The 21,680-nt window shown below is 59.9% G+C and overlaps 3 protein-coding genes across 3 annotated transcripts; 1 reads left to right on the forward strand and 2 right to left on the reverse strand.

Annotated features, from left to right (window-relative positions):
• Positions 1-5: 5 nt before the first annotated feature.
• CHLRE_04g222350v5 (uncharacterized protein) lies at positions 6-4,498 on the reverse strand. The gene is made up of 9 exons (XM_043061924.1): positions 4,293-4,498; positions 3,504-4,202; positions 3,094-3,424; positions 2,293-2,323; positions 2,026-2,081; positions 1,510-1,602; positions 1,177-1,264; positions 851-922; positions 6-582 (listed from the first exon to the last, which is right to left on the reverse strand). Exons 6-9 carry the CDS (start codon positions 1,587-1,589, stop codon positions 289-291), a joined length of 534 nt encoding a protein of 177 aa, XP_042925276.1. The 5' UTR covers positions 1,590-1,602; positions 2,026-2,081; positions 2,293-2,323; positions 3,094-3,424; positions 3,504-4,202; positions 4,293-4,498; the 3' UTR covers positions 6-288.
• A 3,054-nt stretch (positions 4,499-7,552) lies between these two features.
• On the reverse strand, positions 7,553-15,638 carry CHLRE_04g222402v5 (uncharacterized protein). Its single transcript, XM_043061925.1, has 9 exons — positions 15,402-15,638; positions 14,407-15,084; positions 13,267-14,046; positions 12,272-12,949; positions 11,080-11,835; positions 10,077-10,754; positions 9,022-9,651; positions 8,103-8,803; positions 7,553-7,965 (listed from the first exon to the last, which is right to left on the reverse strand). Exons 1-9 carry the CDS (start codon positions 15,448-15,450, stop codon positions 7,918-7,920), a joined length of 4,998 nt encoding a protein of 1,665 aa, XP_042925277.1. The 5' UTR covers positions 15,451-15,638; the 3' UTR covers positions 7,553-7,917.
• Positions 15,639-15,778: 140 nt separating this feature from the next.
• CHLRE_04g222450v5 (uncharacterized protein) lies at positions 15,779-18,783 on the forward strand. Its single transcript, XM_043061926.1, has one exon. It carries the CDS (start codon positions 15,899-15,901, stop codon positions 16,112-16,114), a length of 216 nt encoding a protein of 71 aa, XP_042925278.1. The 5' UTR covers positions 15,779-15,898; the 3' UTR covers positions 16,115-18,783.
• The last annotated feature ends 2,897 nt before the right edge of the window (positions 18,784-21,680 follow it).

Consider the following 21,680-nt stretch of genomic DNA (forward strand, 5'->3'; position numbering starts at 1 on the left):
GCTTGTGTTTCGCGCGTTTACACATCACTATGGGCACGCACAAGGGCACTCTTACGACTGCATGTTATATTGGGCTGCGCCCCGGTCATACGGCAGGCCGGGTGCGTGACGCAACATAACTAACGTTGCGTCGAAAAGTGTAACAAGTAGGCCTTCGGGGGAAGCCAACACGCACGCACCGTGCACACCGCTTTACGTACATACTCAGTGCAGTAGTACCCGTATCAACATCGATGGAACCATTGCTTGTGAATATTCACCGCGCCGAATACGGTTAACCCCTGCACGCTAGCGCGTAATAAAGCCAATGTCACGGTCATACTCTGCAATCCTGGCCTGCATGACCTCATCAAAGGCAGCGACATCGGAAACGTCGAGGTCGGCGCGCACGGCCATCACGCGCGCATTCAGGCTGATGAACTCGGCGCTGGAGGGGCGCCGCTTGATTTTCAACAGCCGCGACAGCATCTCACGGAACTGCTCGGAGGTCACGCTGCTGGCCGCCACAGCGCTGGCGGCGCCGCCGGCCGTGATGCCGTTCTGCCTTCCAAACATGAGGTAGGGCCGGGTCCACTCGTCTGACTGCGGGTAGGAGCGAGGTGTGGAAAATTGCAGGGGCGGAGCACCTCAGGAGCTCGTGCACGCCACGTGCTAGCTGATGTCTGGGATTTGTGGGCGCTACAGGTCACATCGACAGGAGTGCGGGCATACCGATAGATAGCATGAAAGCGAGTCATACAGGCTCCATTCGGCCATGCACCAGCGCAACCCCGCCCTGGGCCCCTCCTTGAACCTTGGTGAGTACCGTACTGCACAGTACGGGATGGTGTACAGCATTGATGATACTCACCGGCACGGGTGCAGCAAGGGCCAGGCCCACATCCGCCACCACCACAGGGCCGGCTAGCAGAATGCCCTTGCCCTGCAGCAGTCATGTGGAGGTGGCGCGCGCGGCGATGGCGCGGCGGCGGGAAGTCAGTGGTAGGTACCAGTAGTTGGCGTGCTGCTGGCTTAGTTGCTTGGGACAAAGTAGCTAGGCAGCCCCTTGCGCTGCTAGTGGTTTCTCCTAGACCGGCATGCGTGGCTGGGCTCTTGCCGTCTCGCTTCGCACGCCCATCCACACCCACACCCCTACCCAAACCGACACGCCCCCACCCTGCCCCCACCCCGCCCCACCTTTTCCAAGAAGTCTCGCAGCGCGCCCGCAATCTTTGTGTTGTAGCGCTGCTGGGGGTCGGCACCCAGCACCACGTACACGTCACACCTGCGGCGGGGCGGCGGCATAGGCGGCACGCCAGGTGGTTGGGCACGTTGCTCGGCTCGATTGGTCATAGGGGCGCTCTGTTAACTTCAATAACAAATGAGACACTAGTTCCACTGCTGGTGTTGTATCATGCATGCGCTCAGCAGCCAATCAATCGACCTCCCGTTTTTCGCGGTTGTCCAATCAAGCGAGCTGTTGTCGCTTGCACTGATGCATCTACAAGATCCAAGACCAGTGCGTCTTACCTCTCGTTTCCACCTCTGGCGAATGTTGCCAGGGGCATGTGATAGCCCTGCCGGGCCTTTGCAAAAGTGTCGGGAAGCATGCTGACGATGAACCTGTGCAGCGCGATCGTCAAAGCACGACAGGCGGGCACAGAACGTGAGCGTGAGGACTGCGCTGCTGTCCTGGCTCTTCCGTCCGCTTAGGACCCGCACCCCAATTGCAAGCACCGCAAACACCAATCGCAAGCACCGCACTGCGCCGTGGCGCATCCCACATGCGCACCGCCCACGTTTGAGTGCGTGCCGTGTTGCGGAAATAAATGCCTACCTGGCATGTGCTAGCTAATCCTTTCCCTCAGTAGCATGCGGGTAATGGGGACTAAACTCACTAACCCCACACCGACCCCGTCGGCTCCCTTAATCCATGCCGTTAGTTGAGTGAAAGGTCAATGCAGCAAAACGCTCGTCACCCATCAAACGACGACCCCGCCCGCTAGCTGCTCCTACCCAAAAGCATTCTCGATCCACCTCCCGCACCTGGCCACGGCCTCCAGCTGTGGGTCGGCAACTCGGATGGCGGCCTTGCGGTTGGTCTGCACATGATGCAGGTGGGAAGCATGGAGTCACCACACTATAAGGACGGGTTTGTGCGTTACGCATGCTTATTGTGCGCTACGCATGCGTCTGGGACTGGACGCATGCGTGCCAGAACGCATGAAGCATGAGGGGCGGGGGGCCGGGTCGGGCGCACAGCCGTGCGTACAAGCACGCATGCGGGCCGCATGCAGGCGCATGCGCACCGACCTGACGCAAGCACTAAGAGACGCACATATTCCTGTAAGTCACGACATAGTCGTAGACAGCAAGCACGGCTCGCTCGCTCGTAGGGTCGCGTGATCGCCGGACGCGGCACTCCAACACTTCAACAGCGTCAGACCCTGCTATATGATGCAATGTGTATATCAAAACGAACAGTATAAGTAGGCTAGCAGGCCTTGCGAAGTATTCTCTCGGACATAGTGCTAGACTTTTAGTCTTTAGACGGTCGGGCCTAAACGAGTGAACGCATGTGTATATATGGTATGCTGTACTATCTGGGCATCGCACCAAGCAACCAGCATGGAGGCTGCACCTGACAAGTCGGGTTGTGTGGCTGGCGTGTAGAGGGCTGGCCACTGCCGCTGCCGCGCACTGCTCGCAAGGCCGGGGACTGCGAGGCAGCTCAAGGTGTGCGTAGAGTGCGTAGGCGTGGTTGTTTCCGCGACAGTGCCTTTGTTAAGCAGCCGCGGCGGGGGTTATGGTTATGAGATAGCACTGGCGTGGGACTGGGCGTGCACGATGAAGGTCGCGGGCGACGGCGCAACTGAGTGCAACGGTGGCACTGAGGTGGCGGCCCCCCACAGGCCATGGCTGCCGTTGTCGCCAGCGCTAGCGTTGGACGCGTGCTGCCCCCCGCCGGTATCAACCCCGCGGCTGCACCATCAGCTGCGCCATCGCATCAGGCGACGAGACAGCACTGGCGTGGGGCTGGGTGCTTGGGATAGTGCCGCGGGCGGCGGTGGCGCCAGTGAGCGCAACGGCGGTGCTGCGGCGGTGGCCCCCCACATGCCATGGCTGCCGTTGTCGCCAGCGCTAACGTTGGACGCGTGCTGCCCCCCGCCGGCGTCACCCCCGCGGCTGCACATTCAGCTGCGCCGTCGCATCAGGCGACGAGACAGCACTGGCATGGGGCTGGGTGCTTGGGATTAGTGCCGCGGGCGGCGGTGGCGCCAGTGAGCGCAACGGCGGTGCTGCGGCGGTGGCCCCCCACAGGCCATGGCTGCCGTTGTCGCCAGCGCTAACGTTGGACGCGTGCTGCCCCCCGCCGGCGTCACCCCCGCGGCTGCACCATCAGCTGCGCCGTCGCATCAGGCGACGAGACAGCACTGGCGTGGGCCTGGGCGTATGTGATTGGTGCCGCGGGTGGCGTCGTCGTGGGAGAGCGCAACGGCGGTGCTGCGGCGGTGGCCCCCCACATGCCATGGCTGCCGTTGTCGCCAGCGCTAGCGTTGGACGCGTGCTGCCCCCCGCCGGCGTCACCCCCGCGGCTGCACCATCAGCTGCGCCGTCGCATCAGGCGACGAGACAGCACTGGCGTGGGGCTGGGTGCTTGGGATTAGTGCCGCGGGCGGCGATGGCGCCAGTGAGCGCAACGGCGGTGCTGCGGCGGTGGCCCCCCACAGGCCACGGCTGCCGTTGTCGCCAGCGCTAACGTTGGACGCGTGCTGCCCCCCGCCGGCGTCACCCCCGCGGCTGCACATTCAGCTGCGCCGTCGCATCAGGCGACGAGACAGCACTGGCGTGGGGCTGGGTGTTTGGGATCGGTGCCGCGGGCGGCGATGGCGCCAGTGAGCGCAACGGGGGTGCTGCGGCGGTGGCCCCCCACAGGCCACGGCTGCCGTTGTCGCCAGCGCTAACGTTGGACGCGTGCTGCCCCCCGCCGGCGTAACCCCCGCGGCTGCACATTCAGCTGCGCCGTCGCATCAGGCGACGAGACAGCACTGGCGTGGGGCTGGGTGTTTGGGATCGGTGCCGCGGGCGGCGATGGCGCCAGTGAGCGCAACGGCGGTGCTGCGGCGGTGGCCCCCCACAGGCCACGGCTGCCGTCGTCGCCAGCGCTAACGTTGGACGCGTGCTGCCCCCCGCCGGCGTCACCCTCGCGGCTGCACCATCAGCTGCGCCGTCGCATCAGGCGACGAGACAGCACTGGCGTGGGCTTGGGCGTTTGACGTTGGGGCAGCGGGCTGGCCGCTGCCGCTACTCACATTCCCGGGGACTGCGAGGTAGCTCAAGGCAGTGGATAGGTGCAGTTGTGGCTGCGACGATGCTTGTCCGCAGCAGCAGCCGCGGCAGGGGCTATGGTCGCAGACGCCATATCACGGTGCTTTTAAGCGCCTCAAGTCCTGTGTTATGAGTTTGAGGATTGCACAGCACCGAGCCCCGACCACAAAGCGTTTCCCCGGCTGTCCCGTGAAAGGCGCTAGCTAGGCACGAGCGGCGGTGCGTGTGCCTGAGAGCTTTACCCCGTATCCAGCCCAGGGCACAAGGCGTTCCCCCGGCTGTCCCTGATAAGGCGTTGGGTGTGAGCGGCGGTGCGTGTGCCAGAGAGCTTTACCCCGTATCCAGCCCAGGGCACAAGGCGTTCCCCCGGCTGTCCCTGATAAGGCGTTGGGCGTGAGCGGCGGTGAGAGCAATGCCCCGTATCCAGCCCCGAGCACAAGGTGTTCCCCCGGCTTTCTTTCATACGGCGTTGGGCGTGAGCGGCGGTGCGTGTGCCTGAGAGCTTTACCCCGTATCCAGCCCTGGGCATAATGTGTTCCCCCGGCTGTCCCTGATATGGCGTTGGGCGTGAGCGGTGGTGCGTGTGCCTGAGAGCTTTACCCCGTATCCAGCCCAGGGCAAAAGGCGTTCCCCCGGCTGTCCCTGATAAGGCGTTGGGTGTGAGCGGCGGTGCGTGTGCCAGAGAGCTTTACCCCGTATCCAGCCCAGGGCACAAGGCGTTCCCCCGGCTGTCCCTGATAAGGCGTTGGGCGTGAGCGGCGGTGAGAGCAATGCCCCGTATCCAGCCCCGAGCACAAGGTGTTCCCCCGGCTTTCTTTCATACGGCGTTGGGCGTGAGCGGCGGTGCGTGTGCCTGAGAGCGTTACCCCGTATCCAGCCCTGGGCATAATGTGTTCCCCCGGCTGTCCCTGATAAGGCGTTGGGCGTGAGCGGTGGTGCGTGTGCCTGAGAGCTTTACCCCGTATCCAGCCCAGGGCAAAAGGCGTTCCCCCGGCTGTCCCTGATAAGGCGTTGGGTGTGAGCGGCGGTGCGTGTGCCAGAGAGCTTTACCCCGTATCCAGCCCAGGGCACAAGGCGTTCCCCCGGCTGTCCCTGATAAGGCGTTGGGCGTGAGCGGCGGTGAGAGCAATGCCCCGTATCCAGCCCCGAGCACAAGGTGTTCCCCCGGCTTTCTTTCATACGGCGTTGGGCGTGAGCGGCGGTGCGTGTGCCTGAGAGCGTTACCCCGTATCCAGCCCTGGGCATAATGTGTTCCCCCGGCTGTCCCTGATAAGGCGTTGGGCGTGAGCGGCGGTGTGTGTGCCTGAGAGCTTTACCCCGTATCCAGCCCATCCAGGGCACAAGGCGTTCCCCCGGCTTTCCTTCAGACGGCATTGGGCGTGAGCGGCGATGCGTGTGTCTGAGAGCTTTACCCCGTATCCAGCCCAGGGCACAAGGCGTTCCCCCGGCTTTCCTTCAGATGGCGTTGGGCGTGAGCGGCGGTGCGTGTGCCTGAGAGCTTTACCCCGTATCTAGCACGAGGCACAAGACGTTTTCCCGGCTTTTCCTGCTTCGGCACTGGGCGTGAGCGGCGGTGCGTGTGCCTGAGAGCAGTGCCCCGTATCCAGCCCCGAGCACAAGGCGTTCCCCGGCTGTCGGCGTTGGGCATCAGCTGAGGCGCGTGCGCAGAGAAGGCCCCGTGTGCGTTCATATTAATCCCCCTTTCAACACCGCACATGGCAAGACAAGCAAGTATCAAGTATGCGGCCAACCAAGTTTAAGTGTTGCATGGGGCACTGCTTCCAAACTCTTTGCGGCACTTCCTTCTTTGCCAGATATACTGTATCCTTCTATGCATATCACACATTACTAAAGACTACAGACACGTCAAGGTGTCAGTATGTAGAGACCCGCAAACAGTTCTCTGCCACTCGGCAGAGGACGCCCTCGCCCTGCTATGTTTGCTTTTAAGGCCCAGTCTCCACTAGTAACGCTATGTGGCGCACAGGTGCGCCTTGCAGCGGCCATAACGCTGGGTTGTTGCAGGGGTGGTGACGTCGTTGACCGAGCGCAATATTTATCGCCCACCTTCAATTCGTTCAGGTTCAGGCTCAACAAAAGCATTTCAAAAGGCTACAGAGCCATCACGCGTGGCGCAGGTGAGGCGGGGGTACCATCCGCGCGACTTGGTTGCTAGCTCCCGAGGCTGTCAGCTGAGAGCATGCGCATGCTAAGGTGTCTGTATAATGGCACCGTACAAGCCTGTCATCAGTTCATGCTCAGTTCTCAGTCCTGGTACCCTCCCGCCCTCCCTCAGGACTCCGGCCACACGAAGGGCCACCCGTGCGGACCACCCCTGGGTGGGCTAGACGTGGCGCACTCACACGTTAACCCCAACAGGCAAGTCTATGTCCAGATATTATTTCGCAATTGCTGAAGTAAGCACTGCATGAGTAGCGTGTCTGCAGCTGAACATGGGGGGAAAGGTACCTTGCGTCTTACCCTCTGATATGCCTGGTTTTGTGGTTTGGTTCCTGACCGAATCGTCCTGAACACTATGCAGGCTTACGAAGGGCAGCACGGATGTGGCTAGCTGTGGACTGGAGCGCTGGCACCGGCAGCATGCGGAGTCTGCGGTGGCACTGTGCAGCAGGTCGGACGTTGTGGTTGAGGTCGTTGTGTGTTTGGCAAGACTTAGTATGGGCACACCTCTGCCGCTTATGCCTTGGCGGGTGGCGTTTGGTTGTTCCGCGGAAGTGGCTACATGCACATCTGTGGCTAGCTACGGACTGGAGTGCCGGCACCGGCAGCATGCAGAGTCTGCGGTAGCACTGTGCAGCAGGTCGGACGTTGTGGTTGTCGTTGTGTGTTTGGCAAGACTTTAGTATGGGCACACCTCTGCCGCTTATGCCTTGGCGGGTGGCATTTGGTTGTTACCCGGAAGCGGCTACATACGCATCTGTATTCATGTTACGGTAGGGCACGTTCGGTGAGCGAGGAGGTCGATGGGTGACAGGGCATGTGGAGCGGGCAGACTTCCTTTCCAGGGTGTGCGATGGCGGACTAAAAGCCTAAGGAGAGGCTGGTGGATGGAGGCGGACTCACGCACGCCTTCAGAGAAACAGGCCGAATCCTCGTTTACACTGGACGTGCGGCACGTGCCGTTGCATGAACTGTAACACAAATGAGCAGTTGAGGGAATTGGCTTCGTGTGCCCCACGTGTGCGTGCATGCATGCGGGTGGGAAGCGTGCAGTTGGGGGCAGCTGCTTGCGTTAGGTAACGCACATGCGTCCCGCATGCGCCATGGCATGCGTAGTACTTCACGCAACCGGCATATGTGCTTCAAGCATGCGTATGGCATGCGTTCGGGACGCATGCGTACATCCAGAAAGAGTCGCTGCGGCCGCTAGCCAACACCAGCATGCGTTAGGTAACGCACGCTCTGGTAGCGCACGCATGCGTATGGGCGGGCACCGCATGCGTACAGCACATGCTTTTCACGCGTTAAGCATGCGTTTGGGCCATGCGGCACGCATGCTAACGCATGCTCTAACGCATGGACCCGTCGTTATAGTGCCAATGGTTTCTGATGAGTCATCAATGAACAATCAACGTTAACACCCACTATCTAAAAGTATGTACACACGGTAGAAATAGAAATAGAAATAGAGACACCCTGCCGGAGGCAAGTGGTGTGAATTAAGGGAGTGGGGGGAGATGAGGAGGTGGGCCAGGCACACGGTATGTTCCTCCTCCCGTCGTCTGCCAAAGCGCCCCTCCCCGCCCCAACCAATCGCCCCCAGATAAACTCACCACAGTACCAGCGGCCGCAGCCCAGCTCGCGGCGTTAGCAATGATCTTGTCCAGCTCGGCTGAGTCAAAGCCCGCCACAGCTGCTGCCGAGCTGCCTTGCTGGCCGCAGCAGCCTGTGAGCATGACCGCACTCCCAAACGCGACCAGCCGGCCCTGCTGCCCCACACGAGCCGAGGCGATCACTGGCGCATTGAGCGCAGCAGCCGAAGTAGCCGAAGGTTTGGTGATGACCCCAGCCGTGAAGATGGGCACGGCGGTTGGCTGCAGTAGGATCAGGCTGCGCGCGCTGGGCACGGCGACGGCCTGGCTGACGTCCTTTTGAAGGGCCGGCAGGTCGGCGGCGGCTGTCTGGATCAGCGTCTGCGTCTCGACCTGCCGGGAGGGCGAGGGTGGGCTGGGCAGCGGCGGAGCCGGCGAGGGCGGCTTGGGCGGCTTGGCGGCGGAGCCAGGGCGCGAGGGCTTGCGCGGTGCGCGCTGCGGCGGCTGCGGTGGAGGGCTGTCGGGGTTGAAGGAGTAGAGGCTCATGGCTGACAGCTGCGTGCTAGCGTTGGTGGGACCGCCACCGCAGGTCTGGCTGGCGTCGCCAGGGCAGGGCCGGTCGCAGGCAGACGCCGGCAGCGAGCCGTGCTGGGTTGCCTGCTGCCGGCTGACGTCGCCGCCGACGCAGGTTTGCCCGTTTGTAACACCGTAGTGGTCCAGGCCTGCGTGTGCATCAGCGGGCGGCAAGGAAGCACAGACGTACGTGCGTTGGAACTTGGAAGCCATTTTTGACAACCATGACAAAAAACAAACATGGGCCGTGTGTGGTCCTACCGCATGCATGACCATGCATGTCGTCAGCTCTTGCCAGCAGCCACCATGCCTTGCTAGCTCATGACTACAGCAGCCATCACGCCTTCGCACGCACACGCACACCCACCTGCAGCCTGGGCGAGCCCGGCGCACTTGGCCACCGTCATGGCCTCGTCGTTGGTGGCGAGGGTGATGGGAAGGGCGCGCGAGGCGGCAGCATAGGCTGTAGTGTCAAAAGCAAACGCGAAGCAGCCCAGGAAGTAGGAGCGGAAGGTCGCCACGATGGCGGGTGACGGGGGTGGGGACGGCTCCTGGCGGGGAGCCGGCAGGGAAGGTGGGGCAGCCGCCACAACGGCGGGCGAGGGTGGGGCTGGTGAAGATTGCGAGGGCGGAGGGTTGGGGCTCAGTGTGGGAGGTGCGGGCGGCAATGGGGATGGCGGGGCCAGTGAAGAGGGCGCATCAGGTGACGGCGTAAGAGGAGACGGAGGTGCTGTCGGTGATGGAGACGGCGGCAGCGAAGAAGGAAGGTCAGTCAAGGGACGCGAGGGCGGCGGCGGCGGTGGTGGCGGCGGCGGTGAGGGAGGAGGCGGGCTTGGGGGAGCAGGCGAGGGCGGTGGGGAGGCAGGCTCGGGGCTGGGCGGCTCAGGGCTGGGCGGCTGGGGGCTGGGCGGCTGGGGGCTGGGCGGCTGGGGACTGGGCGGCTCAGGGCTGGGAGGGTTTGGTGGAAGAGCCATGCCAGTTTCCATGGTGAACGAATCTGCACGTACGCAAAGGAGCACAGAGGGTATGTTGCATTGGGTCAGAACTGCTGTGAGCAATATGCATTCTTGAAACCGAGCATGTGATCCCACAGGTGACATGCCCCCTGCTGTATGTAGATCGGGTGCCTGCGTGCGTGCTGTGCCGTGCAGGACAGCCAAGCATGCGCAGCTAGTGTTAGCGTTAGACCAGTGCATGCGCATTAGCTAGAGATAGAACGCTTTACAACAATAATAACACACATTTTACCTAGGCAGCTAACAACGCTTCTTTATGCGCGGTATCAGCGTCGGGGCATGCAGTTTACAAAGAGTCGAGAACGCTACAGCTATCTAGCCGCCCCCAGCAGATCGTGCAGGTTCACAGGTAGGCACACGCGCGCACGCAATCCACGCACACATGCCCCCCTTACTTCCTACTCACCAATCAACAGCTCAAACACGTCTGCGGCAACGTACTCCTCTTTATCCTCTTCCAGGCTGTCGCGTGGGTTTATTTGAAACGTGTCAAACGTAGACCCAGCCGGCCAGCCGCAATCTGCCGGAGTTACCGTCCGCGTGTTTGATCTGGTGTAGGTGAATGCATCCGGCTTGGGGAAGGCGATGGGCTCTGTAGGGCTCAGGTTCAACCCACAGCTTCGGCCGCCAAGATATAGGTTCAGTTTCACATACAGAAGGGTGGTGCGGTACGTGAGCGTGAGGCTGTAGAACTTGCTGCTGGGCGACGGCAGTGTCAGAAAGGTGCCCGACACGCCGATATATGGAAAGCGCAGGGTCTTGGTGCAGCCGGTGGCGGTCATGGTGCTTCCCCGGTAGCTCCAGCCAGCGGCGCAGTCTACCACCTCTCCCCAGGCAGGCGACCGCGTGTATATGCTTTGGCCAAGGCGGATGCCTAGCGCCTGAAGTGAAGTGCCGGTGAGGTCTCCAAGTGGCAGCGTGTCAACGCTGACAGTCCGCGTGTTGGCGAACACTGGGCTGGGCGGCTCGGGGCTGGGCGGCTCGGGACTGGGCGGCCACGGGATGGTCCTAGGCGGTGACGGTGCCGGCGACGGGGGCATTGGCGAGGGTGATGGAGTCATGCCCATGTCCATGGTGAATGAATCTGCACGCAGGCAGGATCAAACACGCATGGGAGCCTTGATTGATTGGAGCCTCACGTCAGACCTATCTACCAACTAACTGCATGCATGCGTACGTCAATTCGATACACACGACAAAAGTGAGGCAGGTGATCTAGGTGATCCCACATGCGACGTGTAGGACGTGCGTATTTGCCCCCTGTTGGCCTGATGCTCCGTGCTGTGGATGGGTGCCCATACAAATATACATGCAAGCCAGTAATCAAGCCACCACACATACACGAACCCGGCCATGTATTGGATGCCATGCCATATCGTGGCCGCATGCCCCCTCCATCCTCCGCTTACCTATGAGCAGCTCGAACACTGCAACGTTCCCGTACGCCACGGCATTCATCTGGTACGAAAAGAGGAAAAAGTTGTCGAACGTGGACCCGGGCCAGCCACAATCAGCCGGCGTCAGCGTCACTGTTTTCGAGGGGGCGGTGTAGGTGAACGCGTCCGGAGGGGGCTCAAAGATAATGGGCTCTGTGCGGTCGAGTTCCAGCTCGCATTTGTGATTGAACTCGACGTCGCCGGTTGCATAAAAGCCCACTCCCACGTGAGGCGAGGATGTGCGGTACGTGAGCGTGAGCCTCCAGAACGGGGAGGACGGGGGCAGCGCCTGGAACCAGCTTGATAAGCTTTCACTAGTGTATACCAGGGTCCTGCTGCAGCCGCCGGTCGTGGTCATATATGTTGTCCTACGGTTGGGGTTGCTCCAGCCTGCAGCGCAATCTTTAACCGTTCCCCAGTTGCTGTTTGGTTCGAAGATGTCGACGCCGTTGGGGGCATTCACAAGGCCAATGCCCAGGGCGTCCAGCGAAGTCGCCGTAAGGGATCCAAGCGGCACTGTGCCAAAATTGACGCTGCGCGTGCTGCCAAAACCCATGGGCTCCGGTGAGGGGGGTGATGGTGACGGGGGTAGCGGCGGCGGGGAGGCAGGCTCGGGGCTGGGAGGCTCAGGGCTGGGAGGCTGGGGGCTGGGCGGCTGCTGGGGACTGGGCGGCTCAGGGCTGGGAGGGGCTGGTGGAAGAGTCGTGCCAGTTTCCATGGTGAACGAATCTGCACGTACGTAAAGGAGCACACAGAGTATGTTGCATTGGGTCAGAACTGCTGTGAGCAATATGCATTCTTGAAATCGAGCATGTGATCCCACAGGTGACATACATGCCCCCTGCTGTATGTAGCTCGGGTGCCTGCGTGCGTGCTGTGCCGTGCAGGACAGCCAAGCATGCGCAGCTAGCGTTATTACCGTTAGACCCAGCAGTGCATGCGCATTAGCTAGAGATAGAACGCTTTACAACAATAATAACACACATTTTACCTAGGCAGCTAACAACGCTTCTTTATGCGCGGTATCAGCGTCGGGGCATGCAGTTTACAAAGAGTCGAGAACGCTACAGCTATCTAGCCGCCCCCAGCAGATCGTGCAGGTTCACAGGTAGGCACACGCGCGCACGCAATGCACGCACACATGCCCCCTTTACTTCCTACTCACCAATCAACAGCTCAAACACGTCTGCGGCAACGTACTCCTCTTCCAGGCTGTCGGGGGTGTCGCGTGGGTTTATTTGAAACGTGTCAAACGTAGACCCAGCCGGCCAGCCGCAATCTGCCGGAGTTACCGTCCGCGTGTTTGATCTGGTGTAGGTGAATGCATCCGGCTTGGGGAAGGCGATGGGCTCTGTAGGGCTCAGGTTCAACCCACAGCTTCGGCCGCCAAGATATAGGTTCAGTTTCACATACAGAAGGGTGGTGCGGTACGTGAGCGTGAGGCTGTAGAACTTGCTGCTGGGCGACGGCAGTGTCAGAAAGGTGCCCGACACGCCGATATATGGAAAGCGCAGGGTCTTGGTGCAGCCGGTGGCGGTCATGGTGCTTCCCCGGTAGCTCCAGCCAGCGGCGCAGTCTACCACCTCTCCCCAGGCAGGCGACCGCGTGTATATGCTTTGGCCAAGGCGGATGCCTAGCGCCTGAAGCGAAGTGTTGGTGATGTCTCCAAGTGGCAGTGTGTCAACGCTGACAGTCCGCGTGTTGGCGAACACTGGGCTGGGCGGCTCGGGGCTGGGCGGCTCGGGACTGGGCGGCCACGGGATGGTCCTAGGCGGTGACGGTGCCGGCGACGGGGGCATTGGCGAGGGTGATGGAGTCATGCCCATGTCCATGGTGAATGAATCTGCACGCAGGCAGGATCAAACACGCATTCAAGCCTCCCATCCATCAGACATACCTACTGCGCGCATGCGTAATACAGCAAATTCGTGCGCGTGACAAGAGTGAGGCAGCAGGTAATCCCACGCACACACAACGTGCACGGCGTGAGTGTGTACGTGCCCCCTGTTGGCCTGATCGATGCTGTGTGCTGTGGATGGGGGCCCATATAAAACATGCAGGCTAATCAGCAGGCACAACACCATACACGAGCCCAGCCATATATTGCTTGGATGCCATGCCATAGCGTCGCTAGGCAGCGGTGCCCCCTCCTCCGCTTACCTATCAGCAGCTCGAACACTGCAACGTTCCCAGACGTCACGGCATTCATCTGGTGCGAGAAGAGGAAAAAGTTGTTGAACGTGGAGCCAGCCCAGCCGCAATCAGCCGGCGTCAGCGTCACTGTTTTCGGGGGGGCGGTGTAGGTGAACGCGTCCGGAGGGGGCTGAAAGATTATGGGCTCCGTGCGGTCGAGTTCCAGCTCGCAACCGCGGCTGAACTCGACGTCGCCCGTTTCATGAAAGCCCACTCCGATGTGAGGTGAGGATGTGCGGTACGTGAGTGTGAGCCTCCAGAACGGGGAGGACAGGGGCAGCGCCTGGAACCAGCTTGATGTGCCTTCAATATTGTATGCCAGGGTCCTGCTGCAGCCGGTCGAAGTCATGTATTGCGTTATACTGTCGCGGTAGGGCCAGCCTATAGCACAATCTTCAACCTTTCCCAAGTCGTGGATTGGTTGGTTGATGTCGGTGCCACTGCTGGGTGTGTTTCCAATGACAATGCCCAGGGCGTCCAGTGAAGTCGCCGTAAGGTATTTCAGCGGAATAGTGCCAAAATCTACGCTGCGCGTGCTGCCAAAACCCATGGGCTCCGGTGGGGCGGGTGACGGGGGCAGCGGCGGCGGGGAGGCAGGCTCGGGGCTGGGCGGCTGGGGGCTGGGCGGCTGGGGGCTGGGCGGCTCGGGGCTGGGCGGCTCGGGGCTGGGCGGCTCATAAGGGCTGGGCGGCTCCGGGCTGGGAGGGGTTGGTGGAAGAGCCATGCCCGTTTCCATGGTGAACGAATCTGCAAAGGAGCACACGGGGTACGTTGCATTTAGTCAGGGCTGCTGTATGTGAGCATTATGCATTCTTGGAATCGATACAAGCAAGAATTATTAGCACGAGACCAGCAGTGCATGTATGTATGCGCATTATTACTAGCTAGCGAACGCTTTACAGTAGTGACAACGCACTTTACCTAGGCAGCTTACAGCGCTAGCTTGATTGGGAATAATGCACAATTTCAGCGCCAGCAGAGCATGCGGTTTACAAAGAGTCTAGAACGCTACGGCTAGCTGCCAGCAGTCGTGCAGTAGGTTCCCCACAGGTAGGCACACGCGCGCACGCAATGCACGCACACATGCCCCCTTTACTTCCTACTCACCAATCAACAGCTCAAACACGTCTGCGGCAACGTACTCCTCTTCCAGGCTGTCGGGGGTGTCGCGTGGGTTTATTTGAAACGTGTCAAACGTAGACCCAGCCGGCCAGCCGCAATCTGCCGGAGTTACCGTCCGCGTGTTTGATCTGGTGTAGGTGAATGCATCCGGCTTGGGGAAGGCGATGGGCTCTGTAGGGCTCAGGTTCAACCCACAGCTTCGGCCGCCAAGATATAGGTTCAGTTTCACATACAGAAGGGTGGTGCGGTACGTGAGCGTGAGGCTGTAGAACTTGCTGCTGGGCGACGGCAGTGTCAGAAAGGTGCCCGACACGCCGATATATGGAAAGCGCAGGGTCTTGGTGCAGCCGGTGGCGGTCATGGTGCTTCCCCGGTAGCTCCAGCCAGCGGCGCAGTCTACCACCTCTCCCCAGGCAGGCGACCGCGTGTATATGCTTTGGCCAAGGCGGATGCCTAGCGCCTGAAGCGAAGTGTTGGTGATGTCTCCAAGTGGCAGTGTGTCAACGCTGACAGTCCGCGTGTTGGCGAACACTGGGCTGGGCGGCTCGGGGCTGGGCGGCTCGGGACTGGGCGGCCACGGGATGGTCCTAGGCGGTGACGGTGCCGGCGACGGGGGCATTGGCGAGGGTGATGGAGTCATGCCCATGTCCATGGTGAATGAATCTGCACGCAGGCAGGATCAAACACGCATTCAAGCCTCCCATCCATCAGACATACCTACTGCGCGCATGCGTAATACAGCAAATTCGTGCGCGTGACAAGAGTGAGGCAGCAGGTAATCCCACGCACACACAACGTGCACGGCGTGAGTGTGTACGTGCCCCCTGTTGGCCTGATCGATGCTGTGTGCTGTGGATGGGGGCCCATATAAAACATGCAGGCTAATCAGCAGGCACAACACCATACACGAGCCCAGCCATATATTGCTTGGATGCCATGCCATAGCGTCGCTAGGCAGCGGTGCCCCCTCCTCCGCTTACCTATCAGCAGCTCGAACACTGCAACGTTCCCAGACGTCACGGCACTCATCTGGTGCGAGAAGAGGAAAAAGTTGTTGAACGTGGAGCCAGCCCAGCCGCAATCAGCCGGCGTCAGCGTCACTGTTTTCGGGGGGGCGGTGTAGGTGAACGCGTCCGGAGGGGGCTGAAAGATTATGGGCTCCGTGCGGTCGAGTTCCAGCTCGCAACCGCGGCTGAACTCGACGTCGCCCGTTTCATGAAAGCCCACTCCGATGTGAGGTGAGGATGTGCGGTACGTGAGTGTGAGCCTCCAGAACGGGGAGGACAGGGGCAGCGCCTGGAACCAGCTTGATGTGCCTTCAATATTGTATGCCAGGGTCCTGCTGCAGCCGGTCGAAGTCATGTATTGCGTTATACTGTCGCGGTAGGGCCAGCCTATAGCACAATCTTCAACCTTTCCCAAGTCGTGGATTGGTTGGTTGATGTCGGTGCCACTGCTGGGTGTGTTTCCAATGACAATGCCCAGGGCGTCCAGTGAAGTCGCCGTAAGGTATTTCAGCGGAATAGTGCCAAAATCTACGCTGCGCGTGCTGCCAAAACCCATGGGCTCCGGTGGGGCGGGTGACGGGGGCAGCGGCGGCGGGGAGGCAGGCTCGGGGCTGGGCGGCTGGGGGCTGGGCGGCTGGGGGCTGGGCGGCTCGGGGCTGGGCGGCTCGGGGCTGGGCGGCTCATAAGGGCTGGGCGGCTCCGGGCTGGGAGGGGTTGGTGGAAGAGCCATGCCCGTTTCCATGGTGAACGAATCTGCAAAGGAGCACACGGGGTACGTTGCATTTAGTCAGGGCTGCTGTATGTGAGCATTATGCATTCAGGGCCGCGCAGGTGGCTGTATGGGCGTGGCCCTGAAAGACGGATGACATCCAGACATGACGACGAGTATGTGGCTGCACGGAGTGAGGTCTTGCGTAAGCGTGCGTGGTGTGATCGGGAAGGACCTCTTGCTTGTCTGCAGCCGACCATCTCAAAGGTCTATTTTAAGCGGAGTGCAACGCAGATTAAATTGGTTTTGAAGTAAGGCGTAAGACAAAGGTCCGGACATGCGTTGTGTTTGAGGTGGGTGAAGGAGTGCAGAGGACATGGGGCGTGCCGGTGTGGCCCTGGAGCCTTGGGTAGGCAATGAGCAGCCGCAGCAGCACAGTTCAGTTGTCTTTGATTTATTGCCGGCATAACCGCGAGCGGTATCTGGCCGGCTTTAGCAGCTTTTCGCTAGTCTTGCACAAGTGACTCGCATTGAGTGTTGGCCAGACTTGCTTACCCACCCGCCCACTAGCGGACCGCCATGCGATCCATGGGGCGTGCCCCAAAGGGAGTCAAGTGACGTGGGACGCAACCTGACGCAACGTACGGTGTTATAGTGCTGAGCATGAGAGCAGGCTTGTGCAATTAGTGACCCAACGTGGCGTAGAGGTGAGGTGAAAGGAGGTTGGTATAGGATTGGCAACTGAAGTCTTAGTATGATCTGGAGTGCCAGAGTTGTAACATACGTATGTTGAGCGAAAGGTACTGCGGATGCTGGCGTGTGCACAACCTTCCGGACCGGTGACTGGGGCGGGGTCGGGGTCAGGGGGGTCGGGGCTGTACGTTGGACGGAGCCCTACACGTTATGCAAATACAGAGTCTCAGCATCGCCGCATTGCTTCATATACCGCATGCACGCTCAGTCTGCAGGTATTGATTGAACAAAACGGCAGCATGGCTGGAAAGTCGCGACCGAAGCGGGGCTGGCAAGAACTCCGGCGAAACCGTCTTCGTAATCCAGGCTGCCTTGATGATTAGATACCAATGCCTAAGATGTATAGCTCTGATTTATTGGGGCTGACAGCGCGGCTGTATTATGGGGAAATGCTCGCGCTCGCAGCACACGCGCCCGCGAGGCTTCTGACAGGTATATAGGTGCCCATATTGAAGCCATTTATATGTTCGCAAATTTAACTGGACCAGCGGGAGCGTCTGCGATAAGATCGGCATCTAACATGTCTTTCTTGCAGCTGAGGAGTTCATAACATATGTTTGAGTGTGTTAAAACTGTTGCTGTCACAGTTACTTTCGCGATCGAGGTTCCCTGACTCGAGTCGGGTGACGGATCTGCGTCGCTGGGGCCTCCTCTTCCTTGTGTACAGTGGCTTCGTGTAACTGATGGCTTAAATAATAGCAGCGTGCAGTCGGCGGGCGGCGGGAACGTGTGTTTAGCAACTTAGCGAAACCCTGCGTTCTGAAACGTATGGGTGCGCCGCGCCCCCTGCGGGGGCCGGGGCACGCCAACCCTGCAAGTCTGCTTGGAAAGGGTCCGCTGGCGTTGAGGGGTCTTACTGCTGGGCAGCAGAAGGAAAGCGCTGTTGCAATGGCGTTACTATACTATTTATGCTACACAATATCCGGGGGGTAGTTGCTGCCCGGCGTGTTGCAGGGGTTGCGTGTTGAGAAGCCGGCCGGGCAGACTTTTGTGGGCGGCGGCCGTGACCGGCGCCGCCAGGCCGTGCCGCACGGAGGCCTAAACGGAGATAGGTTTTTGCCCCGCGGCACGGCTACCAAACCGGCGCTCACGGAACATTGGGCAAGCCTTGGAAAGTCTTCTGGGAAAACCGCGCGCTGCGGGTGCCCGTGTGTAAGGCCATGTTTCTGCACTAAGGGTCCGGGACATACTACATATGCATTTTTGGTCCCTAGATGCGGAGTCGTCTGAGTCGATATATAATGTATGTATGATGCACCAAGCAACATAATGTCGGCCTCGCTTGCAACCCGCTTTCAACCCTTGAAACACCACTACATGACATGGATTGCATATAGCAAACACGTACCTTGCGCAGAGCCGGTGGATAAAAACGACAGCAGCAGCATTATTGTTGTAATGACCTGCTGCGGGAGTGCGTGACGAAGGCCGTAGCTCTGGTTAATAGTACATTGGTAGCATTATGCATGACAGTTAGCCAACGCTCCGTCCACATCGAGCGGCGCACAGCCACGTGCACCATTAAGCGTAAGTAAGTTCGCTCCATACATCCAGCAGCGCTCACCAGCATATTGAACGTCACAGTTAGTGTGGCCCTGAGCTGCCGAGCAGCAGGGGCCTTGACGGCGGCGGGGCCGCTGCTCCCGCCGCGAGCATTAGTAGCCATGGACATGAGCAGTGCCATCCACCAGCAGCAGCAGCAGCAGCGCGCGATGGGCATGCGCGGGACCTTAAAGCTACCAGCGTGATTGTTGAAGCCGCTGACACATAAACAGAACAAGGTAGGGTGGATGTATGAGTAGTGAAATAGAGCGAGACCTTGCTTACTTGCTTGCTTGATTGGATTGGTTCGTGCTTTGTTTTCTGCTGTAACATGTGTAACATAGGCTGTTGAGAGTTGGGTATATAACATTTCCCCTGAGGTGATGAGGCGCATGAGCATGAGCATTTACATGGCGTCGTAGTCCATGCGGCCCCACTAACTTCTTTGAGTCCGGAGGCGCATATAGCAGAACAAAACAGGTTCAGTCCGCTCAATCGCCCCGCAGAATGCTAGCACGCAGAGCCTGCACTGAGTACAGGAACGCGGCTAATTTTCTAACCTCTGTGCTAAGCATGACTTCCTTCACACAATTACTGTTGATTCCATATGCCACTCTTAGCTATGTGTAAGCTCCACATTCAAGCAAGACGTGCCTCTCGTCCTCTACACACTCGCCACGGCACACCCGGCACCGCCTTTGGGTCCGCAAGCGCCGCACTCCATTGCGCATTGGCCTATTTGCCTCTACATCCCAACACCCTAACCTGAACCGCATGAGTGCACTTACGTGCTTATACGCCACAAACTCCTTCATATGCGCGAGCTTGCCTTCGTTTACTGAGGCGCCAGTCAACTCACTCGGTGGCCAATGGGACCAATCGTCGACTAGTACAACACAACACAACACAACACAACACAACAACGACTCTCTGTGCCACACTGTGTTGCAGGTGGAGCATGGCGCGGGTGACGGCACCCAGTCTGCCCCCATCGTTTAAGGCCTGGACGAGGGCCTTGCCTGCGCGGCGGACATATAGCTCGCGGATGCTACCTACCCCCAGGCCAAGGGTGTTAGTGGGCTGGAGGATAGCGCGGGTGGGGAAGCCGCGTTTCAGGCCGTAGCACATTTTTGCAGTGCTTGCGATGAGCGCGTCGAGGCTGGCCACGTCGTGTGTGCTGTACGGCATGAATGGGAGGCTGTAGGCCACTGCTGGGTGGATGGTGAATTGTATCATCCGGAGTTTCTGGTCCGGTGTGGCGAGTGATGTGGCGATGCGTTGCCCTCGCTTCTTAATTTTTTCCCGGAGACGCGTCTTCTTTGCCCTCTGCACTCAGGCGCGCCTGGTGCTACCCCCTGCCCTGGAGACGCGTCTCCGGGTGACCTGAGACTCATAAGGGCGCGCCCTTTGTTCAGTCCTTTCCCTGCTCACCGGCAACCGCCTTCCATGCTGCCCCTGGGGATCTGGTGGGTCCAGGTCATCCTGGTCATCGCTCCGCTGGTCTCCTTGTCGCCGGCGTGTCCTGCGAGGGGGCTGGATGGGCGAGGGATGCAGTCCCGGTGCTTAGGCCTGCCGGTTCACGGTTACGCGCATTGTCTTCGTAGTCTGCCTCCTGCTGCTTCCTGCCTGCCCTCGCACCCGGTGGCGCTGGCCGTCCGTGAAATCCGACCCAACATCTTCCTATACCCCCGATGGCCTTGGGGAGCCTCAGCTATGGTCCTCGGTCTAAGGGGAACCGCCACCTTTAAGCTAAGTGAGCCCCGCGCTTAGTCGCTCGGTGCCGGCACCTCTTCCCGCTCATTCGTCTTCCGGTCTACCATCAGCTTTCCCTCACTTTCCCGTCCCTCGGGGCTCCCCCAAGCTGCCGAAGTCACCATTATAGTCGACGTAGGTGTCCCAAAACCCCGCGGTTGGGGTTCGGTGCGTACTTAGGGTGCGGATTACTGTCTTCCGCGAGACGGCGACAACCCAAGAGGCCGTCCGTGTCCGCTCCCTGGCGTCTGGTAGGTCGATGGGGGGGGAGGGGTATCAATTGTATGGGGGTAGGGGGGGGTCTACAGGCGCCCCTCCCCCCCATAGCCCTTGCGAACTTTGCTGCATTGCGCGAAGCGCATGCGCGAAGCCGAATCGGCTTTGCGCGCAGCAATAGTCACGCTTAAAATTTGTTGAAACAAAGTTAATTGCTCAGCAGTTATTGGATTTGTGTTTGCACGCTGAACAAACCGGTCGGGTCGGTCGTCGTCGGGTCGCCGGCGCGACCGCCTAAGACAGTGGCGCTAAATGCACGTTCGCTGCATAGTTTCATGCTTGTGGACTAGCAGGGAAGAGGGCGCGGTCTGGCGGGCTACCACTCTCCTCACTGATCATCCGTTTCATCCGTAAACCAATCAGTATTCATCAAAAAGGGGTAAAGGGGAGTTTGAGGCAGGGGGAGGGGGGGGGGGGTCGAAGGCAGATGGGGGGGGGAGGGGGGTCATCGCACCCCCGCCGACCTGCAACACGCAAAATCGCGGACACGGACGGCCTCGGCCGGAACCACACCGCAAGCGCGGCCATTCATATTATGCATTTCCTAAGCCTTACCATGGTGCCGATCCAAGATCTACGTCCTAAACTCTCGCCCGCGAACAATCGGTAAAGAATGTAGCGTTGAGTTGCTAGGTTCGAGAGGTGATGATAAAGCGCGTATGCGAAATGGACAAGTAGTTCTTAAGGAGTAATGGGAAACGCCATCTCTGGGTCTGTACAGGGATGGGGGCGAAAACAAATTGTTTCCGCCAAGGATTTCCGCTATTGGTTCCGCCGGATTTTCGCAGCAGCCACTCATTCCGCCTGTGGGCGAAATTGGCGTTAATCCCCAGCGGAAATGGCACGAAAGAGCCCAAGTTCCACTCATTTACACCTGATTTGGCCCTCCCTGGCTACCCAAATGATACCAAACCGTTCCAGGAGGACAGAAGTAGGGCTTGCGCGGCTATTGGGGTTGCCTGTGGGTCAAACCGTGCCAACGACAGCAACATTCCAGACACCTTGCGCCCGGAAGTCCGGCATTTCATGCCAGTAGCTGTATCTTTCTAGCTGTAGTGGCATTACAATAACGCTAACACCAGGTTGGCTGACAGAGAGACGCCCCGGACGTGGACATGGACTCGCCGACACGCAATTCTTCCAGACTCAAGCAACAACCTGGGCCTAGTAAGCCCTTCACAAGCAAGAAATGACTTGGTGGGGGCCTATGCACACGTGGA

The sequence above is a fragment of the Chlamydomonas reinhardtii genome, chromosome 4 (assembly GCF_000002595.2).
Source record: "Chlamydomonas reinhardtii strain CC-503 cw92 mt+ chromosome 4, whole genome shotgun sequence".
NCBI lineage: Eukaryota > Viridiplantae > Chlorophyta > Chlorophyceae > Chlamydomonadales > Chlamydomonadaceae > Chlamydomonas > Chlamydomonas reinhardtii.

Coding starts and splice junctions, on each gene's coding strand:
- CHLRE_04g222350v5 (XM_043061924.1), bottom strand. CDS start 1,589: ATGCTTCCCGACACTTTTGCAAAGGCCCGGCAGGGCTATCACATGCCC. Junction 923..1,176: donor TGCGAGACTTCTTGGAAAAG/GTGGGGCGGGGT, acceptor TGACTGCTGCAG/GGCAAGGGCATTCTGCTAGC. Junction 583..850: donor CCCTTGCTGCACCCGTGCCG/GTGAGTATCATC, acceptor TCCTACCCGCAG/TCAGACGAGTGGACCCGGCC.
- CHLRE_04g222402v5 (XM_043061925.1), bottom strand. CDS start 15,450: ATGAGTGCCGTGACGTCTGGGAACGTTGCAGTGTTCGAGCTGCTGATA. Junction 11,836..12,271: donor CGTGTTTGAGCTGTTGATTG/GTGAGTAGGAAG, acceptor ACGTACGTGCAG/ATTCGTTCACCATGGAAACT. Junction 8,804..9,021: donor CGGGCTCGCCCAGGCTGCAG/GTGGGTGTGCGT, acceptor ATGCACACGCAG/GCCTGGACCACTACGGTGTT.
- CHLRE_04g222450v5 (XM_043061926.1), top strand. CDS start 15,899: ATGCCCAGGGCGTCCAGTGAAGTCGCCGTAAGGTATTTCAGCGGAATA.